At 38.6% G+C, this 24,761-nt stretch overlaps 1 protein-coding gene across 1 annotated transcript in view; it reads right to left on the minus strand.

Annotated features, from left to right (window-relative positions):
* The window catches only part of LOC115622375 (titin), a 71,172-nt gene extending 46,533 nt beyond the window's left edge, over window positions 1-24,639 (minus strand). The window contains exons 1-16 of the mRNA XM_030516297.1: window positions 24,142-24,639; window positions 22,263-22,364; window positions 21,037-21,489; window positions 20,207-20,971; window positions 19,930-20,133; window positions 17,814-18,741; window positions 15,462-15,747; window positions 14,995-15,401; window positions 14,712-14,923; window positions 12,461-12,665; window positions 9,008-9,167; window positions 8,102-8,940; window positions 4,875-8,042; window positions 4,691-4,801; window positions 4,533-4,613; window positions 394-1,739 (exon numbers count right to left, since the gene is read on the minus strand). Of these exons, the coding sequence (XP_030372157.1) occupies window positions 394-1,739; window positions 4,533-4,613; window positions 4,691-4,801; window positions 4,875-8,042; window positions 8,102-8,940; window positions 9,008-9,167; window positions 12,461-12,665; window positions 14,712-14,923; window positions 14,995-15,401; window positions 15,462-15,747; window positions 17,814-18,741; window positions 19,930-20,133; window positions 20,207-20,971; window positions 21,037-21,489; window positions 22,263-22,364; window positions 24,142-24,165 (9,291 nt within the window). The 5' untranslated portion in view covers window positions 24,166-24,639. The remainder of the gene's footprint in view (window positions 1-393; window positions 1,740-4,532; window positions 4,614-4,690; window positions 4,802-4,874; window positions 8,043-8,101; window positions 8,941-9,007; window positions 9,168-12,460; window positions 12,666-14,711; window positions 14,924-14,994; window positions 15,402-15,461; window positions 15,748-17,813; window positions 18,742-19,929; window positions 20,134-20,206; window positions 20,972-21,036; window positions 21,490-22,262; window positions 22,365-24,141) is intronic.
* Window positions 24,640-24,761: the final 122 nt, after the last annotated feature.

Here is a 24,761-nt window from a genome sequence, read left to right on the forward strand (position 1 = left end):
ATCTTCATCAGTTTTTGTAACTTTTTCAAATGGAAATTTTTTTGTTGAAGAAATTTCAATGTGATCGAATATTTGTTTTGGAATAGCGTGAACATTTTGTGAAGATTTATGCTCACTACAAGTAGGAAACTTTTCTGTTTTCGTATCATTTGTTTTAGGGCCTATTTTTGCAGATTCGACTGCGGTCAGTTCACTCAGTTTTTCTTCTAGCTGACCCGCTCTATGTGCATACTCTTTTGTATCTTCAATGTCCATTTTCGAAATTGAATGTAGTTTTTCTCTTGGGCTTGAGTTTTGCGGGAAACCATCATGTGAAGAGTCTGCTGTTGGTATTAGCGGGAACTCTTTCTGTTCTTTGTCATCTATTTTCCACTTTAATTGGCTTTCTTTTACATTAGTCTCTTTTAAAATACTTATTGATTCAAATTCTTGTATTTGCTCGAGTACATCATAATGTACCTTTTCTCGCTCTATAAAATCCGCTGTTGACAACTTCACATCGGTCACTTGTTTTGGCTGGGGCATATCCGCTTCCTTTTCAAAAGCTTTTGCCATATCAGATATAGTGCGCTTAGAGCACTTCACTTCACAGACCTCTTCAAGATTTTCAATACTTGGGGTTTTCGTTTCTAAAACTGGGGTCACTACTTTCTTCTCTAAAACTTGATTATTTTGTAAACCTTGTAATAACATGTCGGTGTCACTTAAAATTTGTTGTTCTATTGAGGAAACATCAGCATTTCTATTAATGTTTTCTCGCTTTCGAAGACTAAATGGAGTGGCCTCTAAGCTCGTCATAGGGTACTTGCGTTCAATATCTTGTACAACATCCTTTACTTTTGGCAATGATTCTTTCTTATCTACTATGTCTTTGTGCTCAGCATTTGTTTTTGTTAAAACCTCCCCAGGTACTCTTATCACTTCATTATCCAGAACTACATCATGTTCTGCTAAAGTCTTATCCATTTCATTTAAGTCTTCTGCAACTTCAAAGGCTTTACGCTTTGCGCAAATCTTTTCGCACACTTCTTCCCCAATTTGTGCTCGGCCATCGGCTTCATGTTCAATAGCTTCGATTGGTGATAGCTTTACAACCTGCGCTGGAGGCTCACATTTCATTATTTTTTCCAATGCCAAATCTGCAGCGCTCAAGATTTGTTGCTCTAGCTCACATACATTCGGATCCCTTTGGCAGGGCTCTCGTTTTTGCACAGCAAAAGGTATAGCCTCCACAGTGCCGGAAATCTTTTCCTCAATACTTTGTACCACATCCTTAACCACCGGTACATTATCACCTATATATTTTGGAGTACTCTGCTCCTTATTATTGCTTTCCTGAGTTTCTGTACTACTATGGCTTTCCAAGCGCATAATTTTTCGTCTAACATCACCACAGCCCATTATTTGCTCTAGATACTCCCTATCACTTGCAGCTAAATCTGATTCAGTTGACTCTTTAGTTTCTATATTGGTATGAGTAATAGTATTGACATCTACTTGTTGCTCCGAAGGTTGTTGCTTAGGCTCTATCAAGTCGGCTTTAGTGCGTGTTATATTCGCTGTCAGGGTTGTTGTCGTCTTCGCTGTTTGACTACTTGTTCTCATTTCTGGAAATGAGGTAGTGTCTTGTGAGTATAAAATATCGGGGGGAGCTACAGCTACCATTTTATCAAGCAGCTTATCAGTTTCATCTGTACTTTTAAATGATTCGATTTGTACATTATGAACACTGAAGTGCTCTGCTTGAGGCATTCCAGCGAAGCATGGCGTACACAATTTAGAGAAGTAGATAGAAATAAGGCATAATAGAGACAGTTAACACCAATTACTTGTACAAGAAAACCAGAGTTGTTTGTGGGTTTATTTTTATGTACAGAGTGCAATTAATGCAAACATATAGTAGCACGCCATAGAACTACAAGCTGTACGCCGAACCCAGCAGCAGCAGCAGGCACAAACATGCAAGTTGTGGTTTAATGCGAATAAATGCGATTAGCTATTTCAAAAGCAAAAATAAGAAACTAAAGGACCGCATTTGCCTTTCACTCTATGCTATATGAGGTCGTGAGTTTTATTGGCCATCTCTTCTCCTGCACAAATTTCATTTCATTTGTCATTCAAAAATCTCATGTTCAGGCTGAGTGGTGTGTTTACATTTATTCTAACGCTTTACGTTTGCATATTTCTTACGAGATCATTTAAGCAATGCACTGTTTTATAGTTTTTAATAAACACAAAAGAGGAAATTGGCAAGTACTGCAAGAAAAAGTAAACCACGACTTCATATATCATAAGGGCTATATGCGTGAACACACACATACATACATACATACATACATATGTACTATTATAGTTAAACAGCCGATTATAAGTATGTAATAAAGCGCATAAAGGGTGCATACAAATCAAGGTGTAGTTGCTGTTTTAAGCCGCAAATCATAATGTCCATAAACTATACGTATCATATAGTAGATGCTACGGTGAAATTGTTGTGAGCTTGTTGGTTTGTTTCATTTTTTTGCTATTTATTTTCTTCGACTAAACACTCAGTTACAATATTCGAATAAGTACGTATGCCTTTTTGTAAAGGTTGACTCACAGAAAATACGAATGGCAACTGAATATAATTATTTGCTCAAAACCAAAACAAACAATAATATTGAAAACTCAAAGCTATGGTGGTTACTGAAGTGTTTAATGTTGAACTCGTATTTCATAATATATATATATATATATATATATATATATATATATATATATATATATTTTTTTTTTTTTTTTCGATGGCTACAATTTAAATTGAGGCACGCATCGGTTAAATGCACAACACACACAAGAAGTTTGGTATTGGTCCACATTTTTTTTTTTTACAATTCATATGCCAAAAGTGTTTATCTTAATAAAAAAAAATCTTTTAACACGGACTTTCTTGTATGCCCAATATGCACTACATATAGTATATAGTATATCCGTTAAGATTGAGTGTCATTTACTTAATGATTTGCAGTTGTTGGTAAACAATAAAAAAATGAATTGCTTAAACATTCGTTTAAAATTGCAAACGTAGTTTGTTAGAGAGACCTAAAAACGATACCCATCATATGTGTTGAAAGAACTTGACACATAGTTTTATTATTTGTTATGCAACTTTTCAATTTAATTGATCGAACGATTGATTGATTGAGTAAAAATCGCGTTCTTTAACTTACCATATAAATTTATAGTTACTTAAAGTTACTTTAGTTATTCAGGTAATTGTATTAGGTGTTATTTTTTCGATTTTTTCATTGAATGAATCACAAACAACGAACGAATTACAGTCAAAATTTCTTGTTAACTAAATAAATGCAGAACAAATATATAGAAAAAATGTCTACATTTGGCTACAGCGTGCCCTAAACCACCGTCGCGCGTACTTGGTAAATACAAATTTCAAACTAAATCTGCACCAAATGTGCGCCTAATGCTATGCTGTAAAAATGTGCCGACAAATTAAATTAAGTATACGCCGCCGCGTACATTTTGCTTTGTCGCTTTGTGACTGTTTCTGTGTATCTGTAAGTGTGGCTGGCTTGTTGCGCATGACATAAGAATATGCGACATTTTTCACCTACGATCCAAGCCAAGTAGCTGCTAGCAGCTGGCATGAATAAATTATATAAATCAGTTGTTCCGTTTTCAACAAATTTCATTACATACCATATATCTGACTTTAATTTGTAGGCAATAACGATTTTTAAGACCAGAACGTATTTAAAGCTATTTATATCCGTGCTGACATTGAAATCGTGACTTTTATCGATTCGATGACCTAATGAGATGCCTGTGTTGTTGACATTGCGTACCTTTGAATGTTAAGCATGTAACAATGGCTAGTTAGAAATATACTTGTATACATACGTAATACGAGCAGAGGCGCCAGCCACTACTATGCGCTTTGTTTTCCATTTCACAATTCTGCTGTTTTGCGTGCTGCGACCTTTGACTAAATTGGATTAACTAACCAAATATTGTGTTGAACTACCCCGCCACTGCTGGCCACTACTAATTCATTCAATGAATTGCAATTTAGACAAACGCGTATTTCATTTAAATCTGCTGCACTTACTACAGACTTTTTTTGATTAAGATACACACGCTACCACAGTTGGTTGGATATGATTCAGATTTACAGTTATGTTAGCTATTCACATTTTCATTGAATCGATTTAATGAATGGTTCTTTTTTTGCATACAAAAAGCCTTTGGATTTAAAAACAAAGACATAAAAAAAAGAAGATCAAACTTAACAGCAACAAGAAGGTAAACAATTACAAACAATTATTAAATCATAAAAACCATTACAAAACACTACAAATATCAAGGATATCATCAAACTTAGATATTGAAAATAAAAAATCGGTGTATAGAAAATAAGGATGACAAGTTCTTTTTATTTACCCAAAAAGGCAACATAAAATATATATGTATATATAAGTACATAACAATACGAATTGTAATAAAATATACATTTCATTTTATGCGGAACTTACCAATTGTGGTTATGGCAGCAACGCGCTCAAACGTCGACTCTGTGGTTTTGTGCAATGTCGTCACAGTGTCGGCGAGATAATCTGTAATAAAACACCCCATTAAATTAGGCACGCATAAAGATTGGATGACGTATATAGTAAATTGAATTGCAACTGACCGCGCTCTAAGCTGCTTAAGCGTTGCTGTTCCTGTTCCTGTTCGTTTTGCTTCTCAATCTTTGTATCGCTTGGTGTGGGTGGTGGAGTCTGGGAGTGTGGAATGTCGCTCGCTAGAAGTGGCAGAGTATATATATAAATATGAATAATGTATATATATAAATGTTTAAAATACCCCAAGCTTACCTAGTTTCATGAGCTCATCTGATATTTCAACTAGTCCCTCGCTCATTTTCTTTGTTATGCTATCACCAACGGATTTACAGAATTCAGCATCGGTCAGAGACTTGCGCGGCTCCATCGATATGGGCGCAGTGAGTCCCTCGTCCCAAACTGAACTAACTGTCTCACTCAACGGTATTGTGGCGCTCTTGCCAAAAGTGTCGCTGTCGTATTCGCTGACTTTGGTCGCGATTGCGCCCTTCAGCTGATTTTTCTGCTCAGTAGCCAGAAAGTCGGCAGTTAGCTTGCGTGCGGCAAAGGGTGATACTTCGCCGATTGGCGCCGCTGTCTCAATTCCATCGCCAGCAACCTTTTGGGTTGCTGGCGCCTTCACTTTACGCTCAATTTCGTCAACCGTTTCGACCAATTCGATTAGCTTCTCAGTTACCTTTGCCTCCTTAGCAATAAGCTCGGGCTGGATTACTTCTGGCAATGCAGTTGTGCCAAGGATGGCAGTTGTTAGGTCGCTCTTAACATCAGCTGCTTTCGTAGATGGCACAATAAGTGGCAACTGAGTTTGCTGTTCCATGCTTAAGAAATCAGCAGTCAGCTTGCGCTCAACGATTGGCTCCATCTTTTGTGCTTCAGCAGGTTTTGATGAGTCCTCTGTCATGGATTTTCTGGACTCAATTTTTGGTATTTTACTAGCAGGAGGCGCTGCTTTAACTGTGCTCACAGAATCGGGCTCAGATGTGGTGGTAGATGTTTGACTAGACTCGATTAATTTCTCCGTTGCTTGTGGCAAGCCTGGTAGCTGACTTTGTTGTTCCATGCTTAAGAAATCGTGTGTCATCTGGCGCGTATCTATTGTTATATGCTCATCAATTTTATGGACTGTCTCGATAACTTCAGCAACCTTCTCTGTAACCTTCTCTGTAACCTTCTCTGGAACCTTCTCTAGAACCTTCTCTGTAACCTTTTCTGCAACCTTAACTGGAATTTCGCTGGGCTTTTGTGCAGAAATAGGCGCCCCTACAGTTTTGAAAATCGGTGTCTCACTAGGCTCAATTGTTTTTTCTTCGCTGGGCTTTTGTGCGGAAACTGAAGCCCCTACAGTTTGGAAAATCGGCTTCTCACTTGGCTCCATTACTTTTTCTGTTGTTAAGGGCTTGCTTGGTAGCTGAGTTTTCTGCTCCATGCTTAAGAAATCGTCTGTCATTTTAATGGCAATACGCTCATCGATCTTATGGAATGTCTCGACAACTTCAGCAACCTTTTCTGCAACTTTGTCTTCCTTAACTGGCACTTCGATGGACTTTTGTGTAGAAACTGGCACCTCAACAGTTTTCGAAATCGTTGTTGTTGTTGTAGACTTCTCACTAGGCTCCATTGTTTTTTCTTCGCTGGGCTTTTGTGCAGAAACAGGCGCCCCTACAGTTTTGAAAATCGGTGTCTCACTAGGCTCAATTGTTTTTTGAACTGGAGCCCCTACAGTTTGGAAAATCGGCTTCTCACTTGGCTCCATTATTTTTTCTGTTGTTAAAGGCTTGCTTGGTAGCTGAGTTTTTTGTTCCATGCTCAGGAAATCGTCTGTCATTTTAATGGCAATACGCTCATCGATCTTATGGAATGTCTCGACAACTTCAGCAACCTTTTCTGCAACTTTGTCGGCCTTGGCGGCAGAAATTGGTGCCTCTTCAGCTTTATGACCTAATTTAAGCGTTTCGGAAACTTGTTCGAGTTGCTTTTCAGATTTTGTCACCCGTTCTTCCGTTTTGTGGAATGCATCGATTAATTCACCAATCTTCTCGGTAACTTTATCTGCCTTTTCTGCGATAACAGATTGCTTTGTAGGCTCAACTGGCTTTTCTTTTGCCTCTTCAGTAAGGGTTATGCCTGCTACAATTTTAGAGTCTTTTTCCACTAGTTTCTCAATGGATTTTCTGGGCTCCACCTTTGGAATTTTGCTTGCCGGTGCTTGCTTGGCCTCGGTTATTTGTGGAGCTGGCAGCTGGGTCTGTTGCTCGGCTTGTAGAAAATCTTGTGTCAGTTTTCGGGCGTCAGAATCAAGGCCCCTAGCACCCTCACCGCTCTTCACAGGTATTTTTGAAAGAGGCTTCTCCGTTCTTACTTCGGCTGCTTTCTCATGTTCAACCACAGCTCTAGGAGCAGCAGTGGGCTGTTTAATGTCTTCGCTTCCTTTTTTCACAAGCTTAGGTATTTGTGTCTTGGGTTCTATACCATGGAATTCGTATTTCACCTTTTTGGCTTCAAAATCGGCAATCTTGTCTTCAATATTTGTGCCCTCGATGATTTCGATTACTTTTGCTTGTTCCATGGATGTTGACTGGGCATCTTTAAGGTGTTTTATTGTCTCACTGACCTTCGTTGTTTCGGTCGAGGTTTGGCTGACCACTGCCGCTGTTTTCTCCTCGGCAGCACCAGTCTCAAAAGAGCCGATTAGGCTTTCTACTTTCTTACTGGCCTTTTCAGTGACTTCGGTTATAACCTGTTCTACTTCTTTAACGGTTTCCTGAGGCACTGTAGGCTTCTCTTTGACCTCTTCTACAAACTTTTCATGGACAGTGACAGCGGCAGCTGGAAGTTGGGTTCGCTTTTCAAATTCCAAGAAGTCTTCAGTAATATCACGGGCCTCTTGTCGCGTAATGGTTGTGACCCTAGTGGTGCTAATGCCATCCTTCTTTTCTGACTTTTCAGCAGCACTTATGTCCAGCACGATTTTGTCAACCTTATCTGGGGAGTGTTGCTCTTCTTCTTCGGAGCTACGTCCAGATGATTTGAACTTGTGTGTGAGTTCCTTGTCGAAGTCGCTTTTGCTTACTTCCACGGATTCCATCTTACCCATTTTCATCTTAATGACCTGCTCGGGTACAACCGCAGACTTGATTATATTATCGGCAGGCAGCTGCATTAGTATTTCAGATTCATGGATGGCCTTCTTATCCTCAATGAGACTCTTTCGTTTGATTTCGGTTATCTCTCGCGTAATCTCCTTCTTTTGAGTGGATGCTGGTATTGAACGTTCGATCGACAGACGTTTGACAATTTTCTCTCGACGCTCGGCAACGGTTCGCTTTGCTGGTTCTTCATCCGATTCGGACTCTTCGACTTCCTTCTCTTCGGCAGAGTATTTGACTTCTTCGCGTTCGTTGATTTGCTGAATTCGCTTACCTATTAAAATAGAAATTAATTAGAGAAACTCAACTTTTTGCAAATATCGCATTACATACTTTCTCTGCGAACCAGCTCTTCGACGGATTCCGAATTTTTCATAATATCAGTGTCATCGAACTCTCGCGAATGCGAAAGTCTTCCACTCTTGCACTTTTTCATAATGTCATCGCGTCCAATATTCTTAAGCGCCGATTCCAACGCCAAGATGTCGTAGTTCGGCTTGTCTTTGTACAACCGTATCATGCTTTGGGCTTGGCGTGCAATACTGTCGGTATTTTGATTGATTATCTCATCGATCTCATCTGCATTGATGCCTATTTCTGGCGCCAGCTGTATCCAGTCTTTGCCCAGCAGATTCGATAGATCAACGATGCGAATGTCGCCAATATAATGATCGTTTTGATGCTTGCTTAAGCTGAACATTGATGTTCTGTAGGCAGAGGTGACACGATCAGAGAACGCAGTTGTCGAATCTGGTATGACAGCTTCGGGCAGCACTATGTTCAGAATGCAGATGGGTTGTTGGGGCGGCTCTCCCTTTGCAACCTTTGGCTCCTTCATGAAAAGCGTCCGACCAACAATATCAGCATGTTGGTCCTTGACTCGTACAGTGAAGGGAAGTCGATTCTCGCGGAAGGCCTTAAACTGCAGCTGCAATTGATCACCCGATTTTGTGACTGGCACCAAATTTCCAGCCATTTCGATGTATTGCGGCTTGCCCTCAAGCACCTCAACATCGCGACTCTTCGCCACCTCTGTGTATAGTTCGTGTTTCTCGAGCGTCTTGTCTTCCCGATCGTCGGTCATGCAGAATACCCGTAGGCGTGCCTCGTAGGGTTCAATTTTCTTTGCAAATACCACGAACTTGGCTATAAAGGGTACGTGTATGACTTCCCTGTACGTAGGACGGGGTAGGCATCTATTAGTTTCCGAAGCAAGATTTTAGTTTGAAATGCACTTACTTATATAGCTCAGTAGCCATTTTAGTAGCGTCCGAGATATTTCGGCAGTCCATTAACCAAAAGCGTGCGGACACAGTCGTGGTAAATGAAACGCAGTCATTGACAAAGGTCAAGGGTGTCGAACCTGTCACATCCTCCCATTGGGCGCGTGATGGTCCGCCTGATGGTTGAATAGTTGAAATGGTTCAGTTCTCAGACACGTGAAGCCCGAAATAGTTCGCATATTCTATTTAAAACTCTACTTTTGTCTCATTAGCAGATAATGAATTCCAAAATTGTTCAACTAATTTCAAATTAAAAAAAACGTACTTAAAACTCAACCAAAAAATAGTATAGAAGGATACGATTGTGTGTTGGTTATAAAGCAGTTTAATGAAAAAGAGTATTTGGAAAAGTAGTTATGTATTTTATATTTTATATATATAATGTATGTAGAGTATATAGAGTATATATGTAGCCGTATAGGTGTTGTGTTTATGAATGCATGTGATGCTGACTGTTTAAAGTTGGTGTTGGAATGCGGTTGTTATTGTTGTTGTTGTGGCTATATACGTATAGGTGTCGGACTTTGTTTAAATGAGGCAATTGATTGTCAAGCATTTAGTTGTATTTTATAGGGATTTAGCATTTACAGAGGTAGTACTAGTAAGGTACATTTATTTTGCGCTTACATCGAAGCCATTTTGAAACAACATGCTAAATTAAATGTTTATATATTTCAACAAAAAATGTATATTGTAGAGTTAATGGTAAATAAGTGAGCGTGTCACGTGTCTATTGTAAATGTTTAAAACAAGGCCAAGAAACAAAAACGTAAACCATAATAAAATAAGGGAAATGAACAATAACTAGAACGAACAGAAAATTCTGGTTTATATACAATAAAAAAAATTGTTTTTTTATATATATTTCTTTTTGTATTTTGTTTGTTGTTTAGCTGTATTTTAAAAGCAATGAATTGGCATAGCATTAAATTTGTAAATTTCTGCCTCAATAACTTGGGCATTATAGCCTTTTGTATTTTTATTCGGTTTCAGAAAAGTTCTCTTTGGTGCCACAAACAGTAGAAATTCGAAATTTATCATTTTTTTTTAATATTTCATATGTGTATATATATATATATATATTCTGCTTTACATCAAATAAATTAGAAACGAATAAGAAAACTCAACCATAACTACAGTAGGTTAGTGCATAACATTCCAAAGTAACAATTTGAAAATGATAACACGAATCAAGCCATTAAATGATATTTTTAATGAAATTAGGAATTGAATAAATGATATCGAAAAGAGCACAATTATGTGGCCTTGCTTGTAAATACAATTTGTATGGCCCAAAGAGCAACTTTAGCATTTATTTGTATTTAAGAAATTCATATTAAAGAGAGACCTACAAACTTTTGAATAAAATTGTGCAATTTATTATATATGTAGAATAAAACCGCGTGCAGTCTGGAAATCTTTAATTGTTTATATGCTAGAGAGAACGCAGCAAAAACTGTTGCATGGCAAGCTTAAAATTCATAAAATATTTAATTCGAAAAAGTGCTTACTTCAAAAACTAAGCTGCCAGCTTTGAGAAGCGCACAATTAACTGGCATTCATTAAGCGCCGAGCTTAGAAATCTATATTTTGTTTTGTTTTGGTTTTGTTTTTGTTAAATTGTTTGTTTGTTTATTTGTTGTTCTCGAAAATACGGCAATTGCTAATAAATGCAAAAACCCAAACAAAATGTGTACCTGTACCTGACTTTCTTGTGCGCATAATATATTGTAGATATATATAGTATTTATACTTAAACCCCAACACGCGTAGCGCAACCGGAATTTCAGAAAAAGTGTTCGAATCAAAAAATTGAAGGGAACAGAACAGAAATCAATCAATAAGAGCAAATAATATCAAATTAAAATAAACTTGTTTCAAAGCATATTGGTTCTAAAAACAACAAAACGAAAAAACGTTGGAAATATTTGTAATAGTTTGTAATAAAAATATTTTCATTTTCAAATTAAAGTATGCAGAATTTCAAATTTTGTTTGCAAATTTTTTTCTTGGCAAATATTTGCTTGAATTTGCGATAGATTTTGTTTTTGTTATTTGCTTAATTTTTATTATAACTATAGTTTTATTGTTAGATATTTTGGCATATAGAACGAAACAACTAAATATGAACAAATAACGAATTTTAGTTTGTAAACTGTTTCAATTTGAAATTTCATACATGTTTGTGAATTTCTGAATTTTTGTTGACATTTTTCATTTTTCTAGTTACCTTTTAGAGACCTTTTCCGAAACACACCTTCAATGGATTGAGAAAACAGAATGGAATGCGTGCACATATGCAATGACGCATTAGTACGAAATTATAGAACAATTAAATACGTTTTCAATTAAGAATTGAATTGAAGTTTTTCTTATGTTTTTTTTTTATTTTTGTCATGTTTATTATGTTTGGAAATCATAATTAGAGCTAAGTTTGAAAACATAATCAACGAAAATCAGAGAAAAGTAGACCATTAACAATAAAGAGAACCGAAAATTAAACAAAAACGTTACTCGAACAAACACTGTTGGCACAATGAAGACACTGAACATGAACTGAGTGGTCTTAGTGGTCTGAGAATGCATGTAGTATGGAATGTGGGTGTATGTTGGTGAGATAAAGTTTCTGTATGAACGTGTCCATGTCTGTATTTTAGGGTGAATGACTCTTACTATTATGGCACAAGTCGCTAATGGTGTGGGATACTTTCAATTAACTAACATATTAGCTTTGGATAGATATTACGAGGGTTGAAAGCCCCGTACAATTTTTACTCATCTACTGCACAGACACAAGCACTTTCTAAGTATTGTACTATACTGGACCTCAGTTGAGAGCTTTTAAATGCATTTCAATTAATAATTTATAATCTAACCAATTGGCAGATAGATTGGACTAAATAAAGAGTTGTTTGTTTTTGTTATTGATTTTGGTTTTGGTTTTGGTTTTACTTTAACAATTTTCACTGTACAACTTTACGAGTATGTATAGATTAATAATGACATGAATGGGTTTATATATAGCACTATATATTGGTATATGACACTTGTATGTCGTATAATACGTATATACTAAGTTATATAGACAACTAAAATGATAAAGAGACTTCAACGAAATCATGTTACATACATATACGTATATGTAAGAATTTGGAACTGAAGAGAAAATGATAGCAATATATATAAAATATATAAATGAAACCTGAGAGAGATTTAGAAATAGAGAGAGAGAGCTGAACATCAACTAACATAATAATCAAGTATAGATACGCATAATAGTTAATAGATAGTTAACTGCTTGGAGCACATTTCACAACAACACAAAATAACATCATCATCATCATCATTATCATTGTCATTATCATGATTATGATCATCGTATAGCAAATCGGTAACTGCTACAACTTACCTGTTATAGAACACAACAGCCGCAGAGTTGGGGTATTTCCCGAATACTGATTGATCATGCCCTGACTGTGAGCCTTCGGTGCGGGCATGCTCAGAGTTATGGCCTTATGGAACTTTCGGCGACGCGGCTCGACCGTAACGATCGGCGAGACGGCGACCCCGCGACCCAGCAGCTTAGCAGTTAGATCGGGATCGACCGGTTGTGCCTAGAAGAAATGTAACGAATGGAGGCGGCACTATAGACAAAAATCGATTTTCTTCGGCCACGCTTTTTCTCTTATTGTTAATTGTTAAATTGTTATCTAGACAAACGACGACTATTTTAATTGACAAAAATGAATTGAAAACGAAAGAAATGTTGAAATAATGTACGAAATATGCGCCATTTGTTGTTACTGTTGTTTGTTTAAAAAATATTATATGTTACACATAGGTATGTTAAGAAGAAAAAAAAAACCAGAATAATAAAAGAGAAATGAGCTTTTGGGCTAAATGGTGAACATTTTTGTTTTTTCTTTGTTGTTGTTCTTTTTCATTTGTACAATGCTTATATAGTTGATGTGTCATGGATTATATTGATAGTAGCTTTTAGGAATTGCATGTTTCAGTTAAATACAGCGTACTCATGTAAATTAACTACAAACAATAACAATGTTCAAGCCCATTTATCTCCCAATAAATTTAGTCATCAAAAAAACTTGTACTACAACTTAAGGACTAGAAATAAAAGTCAAAACGCAATTAATATACAAAAATCATAAACATAAAATTATTGTTATAATTTTTTTTCTTTGTACAAAATGCAAATAAAAACATATCTCAAGTTTCAATTTATAAGTGGGCCGCCAAAAAATCGGTTTTTGCTTACGGCATGGCTTTGATGTTCATGTTACAATTTCTTTAGGTACTGTATCTGGCACTCAACCGGACTCCTCTCAACCGGACCCAATTGTAACTGTCTAAACAAGTTCACAATATCATTTTTCTATTTATTCTATTATAGTATATTTTTTTTATTGTTTGGGGGAAAAAGCAATTGAATGTAAAATGAATCAAATGAAAATTAATTAAAACATTTTTGTTGCCATAAAGTTTTTGTTGAACTAAATTTATTGGGTAGTACTGCATTTCAGAAATCATTTATAATCTTATGCATAAATATATACGTTGTAAGTTTTCATGATAATAATAATATACGATAGTTTAAAGTATTTAGTGTATAAAATATAGGTTTTGATATTTGTGTATAGTATTTGTGTCTTAATTGATTGGACAATTGTGATTATTATATTTTATATCTTAAGAAAATATGCCTTTTGCATATACTCGTATTTGTTCGATCCATGATCAGTTTAATCAAAAAAACGTTTTTCTGTAATAGTTATTATTGTTTGTTACTAGAATATAAAGCATTGCATACTTGCACTACATATTATTAGTGAATAAATTGTTGCGATATTAAGCTGGAGTTTAGACGTATTGGAGTAGTTTGTAATTTCGTTCTCTTTTTTTGTTTTTGTTTTTAAGAAGGGCTCCATAAGTGGAGCGGCAAAAATTTCAAGAGTTTCAAATATCGGTTTCGTTCATAACGTTTAAACATCCAAAGAACAAAGTGCACATATTTCATAAATAACATTCGGAATTTTTATGTTTCAAAAAGTATTTTACTCGTATAAGGATATAGTTCCGCTAATTTTGGCCTCACCAGTTACTATACGGAGTACATAAATATGGGGCGGTACATATTAAAGCCATGGTCAGACAGACAAATTATTTGCACTCAAACTCGACAATTTTCAAAATAAAGTATTGAATAATTTATTATTTGATTCGATAGTTAATTGCCTGTGTGTCCAGAGCTTTAATCAGATACAACTAAATAGGTATACTGTAGTAATTCCTCCCCAAATTTTGGGGCTTCAAATACATATGTAGGTAGTCAGCAGTTAAATGCGTAAATTAATATTTTTGGTTACACTTTTGGAAAACTTCTGGGTTTGCTTTGATATTCGTTAAGGAATATAAATATGCATCTTAAATGCTTCATTAAATTGTTTGTATATATGGTTTGTTGCTTTTCGATGTTGTTGTTGTTTTGTAAGCAAAATTTGATAGCTTATGTAGCGACAATTATTAATGTATCTATCGGTTTACCAAATGAGCGAGAAGCGCTTCTTTTTGGGCACGTGATTGACGCTGATTTTGCGTAACTTTTCGGGGGCAACCCCTTTGCGTGGTTTAAAGAGGTTTACCTGTAAGCCAACTTTGATCTTTTTGGTGAGTGCGCCCTGCGGGAACACGGCCTGCACCTGCGGCACCACAGTGCTGGACACCATGCCGCCCTCAGGCCCAATCGCATGCACCTCCTGACGAATGCGTGAGACAACGGCGAAGTACTGAGGGAAATCGTAGGTGACAAATCGGCAAACGTGATTGCCAGCCTGCTCTTCCAGCTGCGCGATCTCTGTGTGGGGGCACAATAAGACGTTAATAAATCGATCTACCTTGAATAGAATGAATGCCTATGCCACTTACCCTCCGGCTCGAAGCATTGTTGCATAACATCGTGGATGACCTCCTCGGAGTTTTCGATTGTATGCTCACGCCAAGTCTCACCATTATCGGAACGCAAAATGATAATCTCGCGCTCCTTGCCACGCAACGAAGCAAAATGTGGCACCTCCATGACCACGGGCCCAATGAATTTCGTCGAACAGGGACCGAGTTCCAGCACACGACTGGCCAAGGCCTCCCCCTCCATCAGCTGAGGGGGATGCATGGTGCGTTGTGGCTTCACGTAACGACAAGTGACTCTTGTCGGCTGGCAAGTGGAGCGCGATGGAATAATCATGCGAACACCGCTGTGGCGACAGCCACGCATAGCACCACCACGGGCATCAACCAAGAAGGATACCAGGAAGCTCTTCCAGGTCAGCTTACGGCTGCAATACAAATAATGTTGATTAAATGAGGAAGACTACAAAAATTGAATGCTTACTAACCCCACGTGAGGCGGTTCGTCATGCACCCCACCCCCGTTGGCTATGTAGACACCATCAACGGTGGCCTTAGGGGAGCTGCCATAGACCTGGGCCTTATGCGGACTAATGATCTCCTCACCAATGGTTGGAGGCACACCGCTGGCATATTCGGTGCTTTGGGTCATGCGATTGGAGTCCATGCGCTCGTCGCGTGTCACATCAATGGGTAGGGAGTCATCGCCTAAGGATTTCATTTCATCAACGGTCAAATAACGATAAGGTTGATCGGATAGCATATTGTCTTCGCCTGGGATTTGTTTTTATTTAAATTCGATTTTTGTTCATTTTTGTTATTTTTGGTTTTTTAGTTTTGGTTTCGATGCGTTGCACATTCCAGCGCAAGTCAATTAAGCACAAGACAGTCCAATTGGCCATATAGCGTGTTGTTGTAGTTGTTGTTATTGTTGCATGATGATAGTGTTGCAATTATTGTTGATATTGTTGTTATTTTTGTTGTTGTTCGTATTATTTGTTGCAGTTGATGAGAGCGCAGTGCAGGTTTTAGTTTTTTAATTTTCGATTTTCGATTTTGTTTTTGGTGTTGCATTGAAAATAGAAGAATGCAAATGAGTTTGTTTTTAGTTCACAAATTTCGTTTAAATTTCATGCATAGTTAGTAGCTTAAACTCAGAGACATATTATTAATTACATATGTACTTATGTATACGTGTATATATGTATATGGATGAGCAGTAGTTTTGGGGGCAAGATTCAAAAAAAACATATTTTATATTATATTTATAGGAATTATTATAGACATATATTAATAATAGTAGTAATATTAAATACGAGTACGTAGATGGGTGGGTACATACATTTCTATATTGAAAAGTCATGCCATATTTAAATGTGTGCTACGAGCATATATGTGTTTGTATATTATTTCAGGGTGAGAACACCGACACTGAAACCAAAACAAATAACTCAACTGGATACTGTAATCCGACTTTTCTCATAAATGCCGACGCCGACACCGATCGGCATGACCGCCAAGAACTCTAACGCTTTATATACATACATAGAATAATACGACGATGTACCAATAAGGCACCATTAATTGTGGAGACCAAAAAAACAAAGCAAACATCAAGAATTTGTACGAGGGTCGATTAATAAGTATACGTGCTTGAAGACTGTATGAAGACTGAATGTTTCTAATGCCAATAACATCGTGAATTCTAGTCTAATTTGTCAGCTTTAACCAAAAATTAAAATGTGAAAGAACTATATAGAACCGTAATTGATATGGGTTGTGCATGAACAAATATTAGTCTCTTAGGATATAGAAAGATAGCTCTATGGCATAACAGACGTGTCACTACACTCCAATTTCATATTAGTTTTCTGCTTCGATCTAACCTCTAGCTGGATTTAAACCACTCCATAAGCGTTAAGCCTGTTGCATGTAAAAATATATTTTTTGATCATTAAGTTGCTAAACCTAACTCCTTATTCTCTGATTTATATTTATAGCGGTCGAGTACAACCCACAGTGCGTATACGTATCAACTGTTCATCGTCCGTAAGTCGGAATTAGAATTATAATTCAATCTACAATCATACTTTATTATACTTATTCCACTAAAAGACAGTCCGATTGTTGTCTAACCTAGCTTTCACATTTTTGTAGTTCAAACCGAAATAAAGAATTTAAAAATCGTAATTTGGAAGATTCCCAGCACGACTATATATTTATCGATCCCCGTAAAGTATTTAGGTGCGCTGTTACCATATTTTATGATATAAAACAGCGCTCGGTTTGTGTACAACAACGTTTAAGAAAGTACTTTATACATTTAGAGTACAATACGGATATATGTAGGTATGCATAGGCCTTATAAAGCGCAATACATTTGGGTGAATAGAATTTCAACAATTTTGCTGATTTACAGATCGCACAGCCAATTATGGGGCACTTTATAACGGTCATGTGTTAAGCATACGCCTTGAGACTTACTAGAGACATAAAGATTCTCCCCCTGGTAATACGGTAGATAGACGTGTATATCTTGCCTGTGACGGTCACCACTAATGCCATAGCATGTGTCCAATTCCGAATTTGTGTCACCTAACGACACAAGCGAGAGTACACTTAATTCACTTAAAAATTAGACGATGGGTACAGGTACATATAGGTATGTATATATATCACATATCATGTACATACATCATATACATACTAAAATTATTTGAATGGTTTGTTAGTATTTGTGCTGGTGGTTGGCTTTCTAGCATGGCGATATGTGTGTGTATTTATGTGCATAGATGTGTGTAATAAAGTAATGAAGTTGAAAGCAACAAATCTATACATACCGCCCTCCTCCTCCGAGTCCGACATGAACGACTCGTGCATAGCTTCGGGAGCAACCACGCGATATTTCTCCTCCGTCTGCGCAGGCGCGGCGGCAGCTTCATCCTCTTTGGTGATCGATTTCAGCGAGTCCAAGACACTAATGTAGCCCAACTTGCGTGCAATATGCAATGGGGTCTGCCCATTTACAGTCTGAGCATTGGCATTGGCCTTGTGCTCCAACAGGAGGTTAACAATGTGGCAATGGCCCTGCTGTGCTGTCTGATGGAGTGGCGTGTAACCAATCGAAGTGGCGGCATCCACATTGGCGCCATTCTGCAGCAAGAAGCGCACCATATTGGCCTGGCCGAAGTGAGAGGCCACATGGAGTGGAGTGTAGCCAGCCTTGGTAGCCATGTCGATGTTGGCTCCATTGCGCTGCAAGATCTCCGCCACATTCACATTGTCCTCCTGGGCGCAGAGATGCATGGGTGTGAGTCCATTCTTGGCCGGATGATTGACGGCTGCTTTGTGCTCGATCAGTAAATTGGAGATCTCAGCATGGCCCTCCTGGCTGCTCAAATGCAAGGGCGTGAAGCCAGCCTTGCTCTCGGCATTGGCCTGGGCGCCATACTCCAGTAATGTTGTGGCAATATCCATTTGATTCTTGCGCGCCGCAATATGCAACGGAGTGTGTCCATTTTTGGCCGTGGCATGTGGACTGGCGCCCTTCTCGAGCAGCAATAGCGCCACATTCTGGTTGTTATAATGACAGGCGACATGCAGCGGAGTCACCCCATTCTTGCCCTGGGCATCCACATCCGCCTCCTTCTGCAGCAGCAGCTGTGCCACCTTTATGTGACCATACTTGGCGGTCAGGTGCAGTGGAGTGAAGCCCTTCTTTGTGGCAGCATCCAAGGCGGCTCCATTCTCAATTAGCACAGCAGCAACCTGTTTGAAAATGCAGAGATATTTACAAAATTAATACATGTCTTGAAGATCTGAATGAGCTTATAATGAGCTACATGTGGTGGCCTGCTAACGGAACAGAACTTGTGCGGCGCCCCCAGACCGAGCAGCGCTCTCCAGGGCCACGCCTTTGGCAAAAAGCCTTTGCCATGGCGGTCTGTGACAGTCGCAAGCCAAGCGCCCCACATTAAGCCCCCCGGTAGTGTGTTGTAGGGCGGATGTGTTCGACCTTGTGCTTGACAGTGTACACTAAGGATGTTGTGTGAAATAAATAATGTTGTGCTACAAAAACATACATATATGAAGAAAAAATCAATATAAAATTAATAATATACATAACATTTATTATCGATCAACAGAAAATACAAAATAACAAATACACCATTAAACAAACAATAAAGTCGACAATAATACTCGATGCATTACAAGAAATAAAACGTCGTAGAACAAAGAGTATGTCGTCTTCGAATTGATCAAAGCTATACCCTTCACAAAAAACATCAACGAGTTCGCTTCAAAGCCTAAAAGGGTACTTTTCCTGTTCTTTTTTAAAAAACAAACCTATGCTAAGGCAGCTATATAGTATTTGTATATTATCTTAATTCGATCTGACATAAACTTTGGAAGATAATTGCACTTTTCATTATCGATACAGACACCTACACACAATTGTTATTTAAAGATTATTTTTAGCGTAGAATTTTTTCTGATCCGATTTGGTGGTATGTAGTTATTATAACTATCGCAATTTATTAAATTTAAAACAAGATATTCTACAAATTAAGTGGTATTTTCTAATATTTCGCCATTACATATAATGGTTTGATCCGACTGGCTTCTACATACTCTTACTATACCTGACTGCACGAATAAAAAGTCTACATACATTCAAACGGACGGACAAACAGCTAGTCGTGCTGATATAATTAGTTAATTAATTATACGCCTTCTTTATGGCCTACCACAAATATCAGACTATTGTTTTGTGAAGGGTTGTAATCACTATAAATTAAAATTAAAATTATAACTTAAGCACAAAAATAAAAGTAAATTAAAGTAAAAATATATAAGATCTCAAATGAAAAACTCTTGGTGTCGTATCCAGAATAACTGCATCAGATAGACGGTGTCGATGTGATCCGTAATCTTTTTGGCAATCAATTCTTTTACCTCATCCTGGCCCTCCTTGGCAGCAATATGCAGAGCCGTGTACATGTCCTTGGTGGTGGCATCCACCTGGGCGCCATGTTGCAGCAGCAACATAACAATATCCACGTTGCCCAAACGCGAAGCAATGTGGAGAGGCGTCTGCTGCTCACGGGCCCGTGCATCCACCTGGGCACCATTGCGCAACAAAATGCGTATGATGTCAGTCTGCGGAATAAAAAGGAACAGGAAGCATTAGTTAGATGGATACAAAGGTTTCACATTCTTCCAGTTAATCTACCTGATTGGCGCGTGCGGCCAAATGTAATGGCGTCTCGCCACGGACAGTCGGCACATCGGGACTGGCATCGTGTTGGAGCAAGTAGATGACAATGTTCATGCAACCCATGAAGGCGGCGACATGCAGAGGCGTCAAGCCACTCTCTGTGGTGGCGCTTATGCTAGCACCATGGCGCAGCAGCAATTCCACAACCTTGATGCGATTCTTCTTGCAGGCAATGTGGAGTGGCGTGAACCCATTGAGAGCGCGGGCATTCGCGTCGGCATTGCGGTCGAGCAACAGCTTCGCGACACGCACATGTCCACAATGGGCGGCCACATGTAAGGCGGTCAGATAGTCAACGGTCACCTCATCGACGGGTGCACGGTGGTAGAGCAAAATGCGAGCCGCATCCACATGCTCGCCCTGAGCGGCCATATGCAAGGGAGCGAGACCATTCTTGGTCTTGGCGCTAATGGGTGCACCGCGCTCGAGGAGCATGTCGACGACCTGCTCGTGACCGGAACGTGCGGCGCAATGTAGGGGTGTGAGACCATCACGGGTCTTGGCCTCAATATTGCCACCCTTCTCCAACAGCAGCGACACCATGTTTGTCTTGCCCCACTTGGCGGCCACATGCAATGGACTGATGTTGTGCTTGGCCGAGTAGTTGACATCGGCGCCCTTCTGGATCAGCAAATTGGCAATATTCTGATTGCCATAGTGCGAGGCAATGTGCAAGGGTGTAAAGCCCGATTTGGAAGTTACGTCTGGATTATGATCGTTCTGCAAAGGGAATAAAAATTAGTTTATCTTTAAAAAGAAAAAAAAACGGATTGATTTCAACTTACGTCTAGCAGCAAAGTAGCCGCCTTGACATCGTCCTTTTTGGCAGCGATGTGCAGAGCGGGCAGACGAACCTTGCCGCGCGTATCGCTTTCTAGCAACACAGCGACAACTTTGTCATGTCCCTGCTGCATAGCCACTGCCAGCGGCGTGAAGCCATCCTCCGTAGCCAAGCTCTGATTGGCTCCATTGGAGAGCAGCAGCTTAACGACCGCATCGTGGTTCTCCTGCGCGGCCATATAGAGTGGCGTGAAGCCATTCTGCGACTGCACATTCACGGAGGCATTGTGCTGTAGCAGCAGCTTCACGACCTCCTCCTGACCGGCCAGCGACGCAATATGCAGCGCAGTGTTGCCCTTTTTGGTGGCACTGTCCACAATAGCACCGCGGCGCAGTAGCTCCGAGACGACGTGTATGTGTCCATCCTTGGAGGCCAAATGCAAGGCATTCAGACCGTTCTGTGGGAAAGACAGATATACAAGTACGAGTATATTAGTAAATTATTTATTATATTTATGCATAATGATTTAACACTGATCGGCGTTGATAGGTTCAAAAATATTTCATAAATCTTTCCATGATTGGCTTACAGTCTGTATACCGAAATGACTGAATGAATAGAATTAATAAAGCCAAAGAATAGTTTATTTTTCTAAATCACTATTATTTACTCTAAACAAAACTAAACTAAAATTAAAAAAATGTATTCTATTTATGGTATCTACAAATGCACTTTAGAGAAAATAATTTAAATAATTTTCGTTACATGTAAGTATTTGCTAAAAAATGAAACTCTTACTGCAGCCCACAACATGTCCGATAAGGAAAATCTGTCATTGTTTTTACTATATAGTTCACCAGAGAATAGAAATACTATTTCTTGATTTTTTCAATAAGTAGTTTTTAAATGCACTAAAAAGTCTTAAATGATTTTGAATGGCTCTATTTTCTTTCAATGGAAATTTCTATTAAATTTATTCTTTTTTTTCTTACTGAAATCAAATCAAATGAACATATATATATGAACACATATAGCAGTTATTGTCGTTTTAGTAGAGTCATTTAAGTTCATTATTAAGCAACATTTAATTCAAAGTTTAGACATGTTTTTAAACAGGACTCAGTGGTTAATCTTATATATTCACGAATCAAATAACAGAGATATTTTATAATTTATTATTTTAAAATATTGCTGTCATATATATTTATATACTTATTTCTGTTTACTCACCGCATTGCTGGTGTTGATGTCAATATTGTTCTTCAAATGTTCCAATACGCGATCGAGATGCCCAGCTCGTGCGGCACGCAAAAACGAGGTATTGCCATCACCCTGTAAATCAAAAGTTGCGTGTCAGCTGAATATTTATCAAGTGTAACATCTATTGATTGGTTTTATTTTTAGTAAACGCCCTTTAAGAGCATTAATGGAACAAGTGCAGCTGTCTCAAATAAGGTGCAACCATTTATCAACGACCCAAAGTAGGCTACACTTCATTTACATATAGTCATATGTATGTACATGTATATAGGTATATAAGTATGTATCCGTTCAAGTTCAAGTTGCCGCGCCTGCCTAGCAACGGTCAAGGCAAGGGGTCACTTTTCAAGGGGGCTGTCGCAGGTGCAAAGCGCTTTTATTGCCTCCACCCACAAACAATTGTATACGCTATGCACTTTGTTTATTGTTTTTTTTTCGCTCTTGTCATTTCCGCCTGAGTGCCTTCGATTCGATTTCGAAAATGACGTCATGCCTGATGCCAACAAATGCAGCTGGAAAGCGGCATTTTCGCACTGGAACTGACAAAATTCGTACTTCGAAACAGAAGTGACCGCAACTCAGACTTCAAACATCAGACATCGGGCAGACCCCGACCCGCTTCCTGTGTCATCGCCACCGCTACCGCCTGAAAGACTGAGAGTCTGCCCTGCCTTTCAGGTTCTTGTTGTTTGCACAAATAACACCCCACAATACTCCTCAGAAGCTGTTGCAGTACGAAGGCATGCGTTCGCCCAACGCCCTGCCGAGCAAATACGGAAGCGAGTCAGGTTCCTTTTCACCCAAACTCATTTCATATGCCTTCAGCATACATACAGAAAACAGAAAGGCTCTATAGGATGGCGATGGTGTCGAGCTTCCTTGTTTGCTCAACTCAATGGAGGCCAAAGCCTTCAGACATGTTCAAAGTTCAAAGGTACTTTCTTGTACATATTGTATAACAAGCTCAAGTTGTGCAAATTGTGCGCTTGAAAATCTCAGCTCGACTGCTACTTCAAGTAGATTTGGGCACATTGTTTGCTTTGACCCTCTATATGCTAAATGATTCTGATGAGTGTTAACATGTGCTGAAGGGGTTCAAGTTTAGATCGAGTTGCAAATTGCAGCACTTGAGTTAGAGTTGCAGTTGCAGTTGCAGCTTCAACTTCAGGTATGCCTCAAATATGTAACAGTAGCTGCAAAAAAATGACTCATATTATGGATTTTCTCTCTCTAACTTGGCACAAGGCACTAATGTCGCATGTCATCATTAAATTTAACCTAAATCTCGATTGTACTCTACAAGCGCACGCACTATGCTTTTTTCACTTCAGCGGCCCCCAAAAACAACCACACCCAATCGCATTTAGAGCGACTACTTCCTAAGTGGGACGTACAATAATACCTAATTGCGTATGCAAGCAATGCTATTTATAGTACATTGTCCTATTAAATGACAAACTATCTGCGCACACACACACACACAAGCTAGTATTTTAATTCCTGCAACGCCCACGATTTAATTCAATGTGAAGGAAGGCGACTAAGAAAAATCAATAAAATGTTTGTAAGTCATCAACAAAATGGGTGCGACCTCAAGGTCTTTGTCTCAGCAAAAGAGGCTAAAGACACTCAAAGAGGCGACCAGAAACTAAGATCGGATTTATTCATTAATTTATATTTATACAAAACTGACTGCTTCAGATTTCATTTAAGAAGCGGCCGCAACTTGCAGTCAGACAATGAAAAATCAATAATTTGCAAAATGGACGCCAATATGGCTGCCGCCACACAGTCGCCAACAAAAGTTCCTGTACGCCTGAAAATTCATTTTCAAAATACTCGTAATTACCTGCGCTCCATTTTCGGTAACCATTTTGTGTTTAATTTAAGGAAACTGCACAAAACGTCTGCCGAAATTTTCTACGTTATGTATCTAGTATAGAAAAATTGTGTAAGCGGCGTTCGCGAATGTCGTCACTACGGCTTAGTCATACATATTTTTTATTTTCACTGTGCAAACGCGTTTTTTTTTTCGCTTTTTTCGAGATTTATTTTATTTTTGCTTCGCGACTTTTGTGCAATAATTCGTTAAATCTAAGCAACTTCCTCGACTTTTCATTAAATTCAAATGCACTTGTATTGATTTTTCCTTAGATTTTTACATAAGACTGTGCATGTGTGCGAGGGTGTGTGTTTTTGTGTGTACTCATATATAGTGTCTGTGTGTCCGTGTGTTCGTGTGTGCGTGTGTCAGTGTGTATGTGTGCGTGTGCCTGTGTCTCTGATTGGTTTCCTTTTTGTTTCACACAGTCGCTTCAATTCACACGCTTAGGAGCGGACAACTTTGCTGCCGTTTTCTTCAATGTTCAACTCCAGACTGGATGCGTTCGCCAAATGAAAAGTCCTACCAGCCGTGGTTGAAATTTTTCGGCAGGATTTTCGAAGGACCTGCGCACTTTCGTATTCCAA

Source organism: Scaptodrosophila lebanonensis, unplaced genomic scaffold, assembly GCF_003285725.1.
Source record: "Scaptodrosophila lebanonensis strain 11010-0011.00,11010-0021.00 unplaced genomic scaffold, SlebRS2 tig00000043-arrow-pilon, whole genome shotgun sequence".
Classification (NCBI taxonomy): Eukaryota; Metazoa; Arthropoda; class Insecta; order Diptera; family Drosophilidae; genus Scaptodrosophila; species Scaptodrosophila lebanonensis.